The sequence below is a fragment of the Sinocyclocheilus anshuiensis genome, unplaced genomic scaffold, assembly GCF_001515605.1.
Source record: "Sinocyclocheilus anshuiensis isolate Anshui unplaced genomic scaffold, SAMN03320099.WGS_v1.1 scaffold538, whole genome shotgun sequence".
NCBI classification, from domain to species: Eukaryota; Metazoa; Chordata; class Actinopteri; order Cypriniformes; family Cyprinidae; genus Sinocyclocheilus; species Sinocyclocheilus anshuiensis.
The window spans coordinates 716,830-721,466 of NW_015544166.1; the positions used below are offsets into that span (position 1 = coordinate 716,830).

Sequence of the window (4,637 nt, forward strand, 5' to 3'; positions counted from 1 at the left end):
TTATATTTAATATCATGAATTATTAATTCATAAATATTACATTTTTGAGTAGTCGCACCACATGACGTTGTACAACCTGAACTAAACTTTCCTTGTCATAAAAAGGTCAAAATATCTGATATTTTAAGATACTTATTGACCTGGAGACAGTCATGTTAGTTACACCACATGATTTGGGAAATTTGGTGGACAAGATTTTTTTTTAACTAGAAAATGATCATAAAAAAAGCTAAATGACTGCTACTGCAAAAATAAGCAACATGTCCCTCATTACCTTCATACAGGGGTGTCCAATCCTGCTCCCGGAGGGCCAGTATCCTGCAGTTTTTAGCTCCAACTAGCTTCAACACAACTCATGTTTCTAGTGAATCAGAACACCTTGATTACTTTGGTTCAGGTGTGTTTAATTAGCATTGGAGCTAAACTCTGCAGGACAGTGACCCTCCAGAAACAGGTTTGGACACACCTGCCCTCGTACAAATTCCTGTTAGCCTCAGTGTGACTCAAAAACACTTACAACATTGTCCCCCCAATCACTGAGAACAGTGGAGATGTAGTTGGCAGCATTGAGGATGGCACAGTAGCGAGGGCTCAGCGGCTGTCGGGACTCTTCTTTCATGACCTGTGTGAGGCGGATACGGAAATCATCCACCAGCTCCTTCTGCAAAGCCAGGAAACTGAGCTGAGCCCGCGGACACGGCAGAGCACGGTACCGTTCTAAGAGACGGATTGCAGAGAGATTTAGAAACAAGTCTTAACTACTCATTGACCTGGAGACAGTCATGTTAGTTACACCACATGATTTGGGAAATTTGGTGGACAAGATTTTTTTTTAACTAGAAAATGATCATAAAAAAAGCTAAATGACTGCTACTGCAAAAATAAGCAACATGTCCCTCATTACCTTCATACAGGGGTGTCCAATCCTGCTCCCGGAGGGCCAGTATCCTGCAGTTTTTAGCTCCAACTAGCTTCAACACAACTCATGTTTCTAGTGAATCAGAACACCTTGATTACTTTGGTTCAGGTGTGTTTAATTAGCATTGGAGCTAAACTCTGCAGGACAGTGACCCTCCAGAAACAGGTTTGGACACACCTGCCCTCGTACAAATTCCTGTTAGCCTCAGTGTGACTCAAAAACACTTACAACATTGTCCCCCCAATCACTGAGAACAGTGGAGATGTAGTTGGCAGCATTGAGGATGGCACAGTAGCGAGGGCTCAGCGGCTGTCGGGACTCTTCTTTCATGACCTGTGTGAGGCGGATACGGAAATCATCCACCAGCTCCTTCTGCAAAGCCAGGAAACTGAGCTGAGCCCGCGGACACGGCAGAGCACGGTACCGTTCTAAGAGACGGATTGCAGAGAGATTTAGAAACAAGTCTTAACCTTAAGAATCAAATATGAGGATGATTTTTTTTTATTATTGATACCTGTGATGACCAGCAGAAGGGTCATGAAGGTCTCGGCACAATCTGGTGCTTTGAGCTCATCCATATCAGTGATGTCTTTGTACTGAGAGCTCCAGGCTCCCTCTGCAGACAGCATAGCGTCCACTTTTTCCACAGCCACTAGAGAGCAACATACAAAATTTAATTTACCATAGAAACTGAAAATTTGACGTTCAAATTCGTAGCATTAACACTCACTCTTTCTCTCCACACTGAGCCATTTCTGGAACACGGTCTCCTCCAGTAGTATGTGCAAGATGCCGGGGTAGGCTCGAGGGTAACTGTGGGTGCTGCGGAGCTCTTTTTCGAACTGTAGCACCTCGTCCACTAGGTGACAGAAGAGAGCATCGTCGTAGAGCAATCGAGGAGCGTCCTGGGAAAGCTTCTCCTGCGCCAGTGTCAAGAGTCCCCTGCACAGCTCCACCTGGAGAACAGATTGATAAGACTTTAAGGCCTACAGATGGCTTTGCACTAAAGCGGAATTAGCTACAGATCTTCTCATTCATATTGTGATGTACATTTAAGTGACATGTATTATAGAAAAAAATGGTTCTATCATAGGTTGTTGATTGGATGGAGGCCGATCTGAATGCAAGCTTGCAGTCAATTGTAAGAAAGGGACGGGGATTTGAGAAATCTGCCATATGTCACCAAAGAGAAAATGGTTGATTTACTGGAAGACTTTTTGATTAAAAAGTACAAGGTTCAATAAAAAAAAATAAAAAATATGCATCTAGAAAAACTGATGCAATTATGAACATACCCTTGCATTAATTTTGGCTCCAGCACGATCCAATATAGGCTGAATCTTCTCATCCATGAAGTTGGAGCTGTTTCCCATCCAAATGAGGACTTGGGTCAAATACCACTCTGGCTGTAAAGGTGAAAGATTTAAGTTAATATCATATCATTGATGTACATATGATAATTTATCAATAGTTTGCCTACTCACACAAATGTGTAATCGCTAACCTTGCTTAAGTTGTTGGTCTGGCGGTTCCCAGTGAAGTGATATCTGAACCTCTTACTGAGGGGAAGCAGCATGATCTGAATGGGCAATGAGAGTGGAGGAGTCTGGGACTGCTCTGGACGAGACGGAGTTTCTTTCTTCTCTGATATAAGGTCATCGCTTCAACACCTGTTAAGGAAAATTACCAGCTTTGCACCTTAAATAATAAAAAGAAATAAACAAATAAAATAACCTAAATAAATTTCAGAAGAAGTAAAAAAATACTGTAAATAAAATAAAATAGTTGGTCTTAACAGTATCTTGTGTAGTTTATCTCACACGACCAGCTTTGTATATTTAAAAAACAAGAAATAAAAAATAATGCATAAATAAAAAAACATAACATAATAATATAATATAGTTGGTCTTAATAGCATCTGGTGTAGTTTGTCTTCCACTTTAAGCAAATTGTTGTGAGCCCAGATCAAACAATCCAGTGGAGTGTATTGAGAAAATTTATCTGTATTTAATAAATAAAATAATAACTAAAAATACTTACTAATAATAATACTGTAAATAAAATAGAACAGCATCTCATATAGTTTGACTCACACTTTAAAGGGATAGTTCACCCAAAAATGAAAATTCTGTCATTAATTACTCACCCTCATGACGTTCCAAACCCGTACGACCTTCATTCACCTTTGGAACACAAAATTAAGATATTTTTGATGAAATCCAAGAGCTTTCTGACCCTGCATAGAGAGCGACGCAAGTGACACATTCAAGGCCCAAAAGGACATCGATAAAATAGTCAATGTGCTTTACTCCCATGAATGCAACACGGAAGAGAAGAAATTGTTGAATAACGCCATTATTTTTGTTTTCTTTGTGCACAAAAAGTATTCTCATAGCTTCACAACATTACGGTTGAACCACTGATGTCACAGGGACTATTTTAACAATGTCCTTACTACGTTTCTGGGCTTTGAATGTCTCAGTTGTGTTGCTGTCTATGCAGGGACAGAAAGCTCTCATCAGATTTCATCAAAAATATTAATACAAAAATAAAATTTGTGTTCCGAAGATGAACGAAGATCTTGCGAGTTTGGAACGACATGAGGGTGAGTCATTAATGGCAAAATTCTCATTTTGGGTGAACTATCCCTTTAAGGATATTGTTGTGACCTCAAATCAGTCAAACCCCTCTGGTTATGCGCACCGAAACAGTCCAGTGGAGTGTATTGAGAAAATGAATCTATAATTAAGGTGGATTTAATTCCAGAAGATTAAGGATACGAGGTCTGGAGAGAGAGAAGTTGGGAGACCAGTAGCTCCAGCTGGCTGTTGAGCTCCTGTGCATTGGCTGGGGGAGAGAGGGTCTGTGTCGGGGGTGAGATGAACGGCCAGTGGAACTGTGTCAGGACTTCCTCAAAATCACTGAATCAGAACCAAACATTTAGTGTGAACTTTTAAATATTTATTCATTTAAACATACAATTCTAAATAAGTCTAATACCTGGCCAGTTTGTCTATAAGGATCTTGTGCCAAAAGCGAAGTGTTTCTCTGAGGAAAGCCTGCAAATGGCTACAGCCTGACTCCCGCAAACCCATATCCAGAGAGGCCATCCTGTCTATTGCACCAACCGCATCCCACATACTATTGGTCATCAGATACTGCTGGATGCTGTCACTAATGCAACACAAAAGATGTGAAGTGGAACCTGTGTTAGATACCAGTATAAACCTTTAGTGCCCTCCAAAATATCTGGACACACAATTTAGAGTTTACCCCTTACCTGAGCTCCTCAATACGAGACAGACATTGAAGGTACTTCATATGCCTCTCTAATGCGTCTAGCTGACCCAAGACCTGCCCGATGCTGTCGGCCCAGACCTGTGCGCCCTGCAGATGCTGCTGCAAAGTGTTGGACAAAACTCTCTCCTTCTCCAGTAAAGACTCCAGCTTCAACCGGGACTCCTCTGCCGTGGACAGGGCAGCCGACACACGCAACGGCACTGAAGAGGACACAGTCAGCACCTGCATGCACACACAAATGCTGGTTTACAAATAAATAAAAGTAATCCTAAAATAAATAAATTTCTATGATTTTATAAATAACACCAAAATACTAAAATAATAATAACAGAAGTATAAATATATAGAAAACAAAAATACTAATAAATACATAAATAATACAGAAAAATAGAACATAAATTATACATATATGGGTCGA

At 40.5% G+C, this 4,637-nt stretch overlaps 1 protein-coding gene across 1 annotated transcript in view; it reads right to left on the bottom strand.

Annotated features, from left to right (window-relative positions):
• The window catches only part of LOC107695894 (RAD50-interacting protein 1-like), a 7,509-nt gene that overhangs the window by 2,125 nt on the left and 747 nt on the right, over nt 1-4,637 (bottom strand). Inside the window, exons 2-9 of the mRNA XM_016495993.1 lie at nt 4,200-4,441; nt 3,920-4,093; nt 3,700-3,840; nt 2,424-2,580; nt 2,215-2,325; nt 1,650-1,875; nt 1,434-1,571; nt 1,148-1,347 (exon numbers count right to left, since the gene is read on the bottom strand). Of these exons, the coding sequence (XP_016351479.1) occupies nt 1,148-1,347; nt 1,434-1,571; nt 1,650-1,875; nt 2,215-2,325; nt 2,424-2,580; nt 3,700-3,840; nt 3,920-4,093; nt 4,200-4,441 (1,389 nt within the window). The remainder of the gene's footprint in view (nt 1-1,147; nt 1,348-1,433; nt 1,572-1,649; nt 1,876-2,214; nt 2,326-2,423; nt 2,581-3,699; nt 3,841-3,919; nt 4,094-4,199; nt 4,442-4,637) is intronic.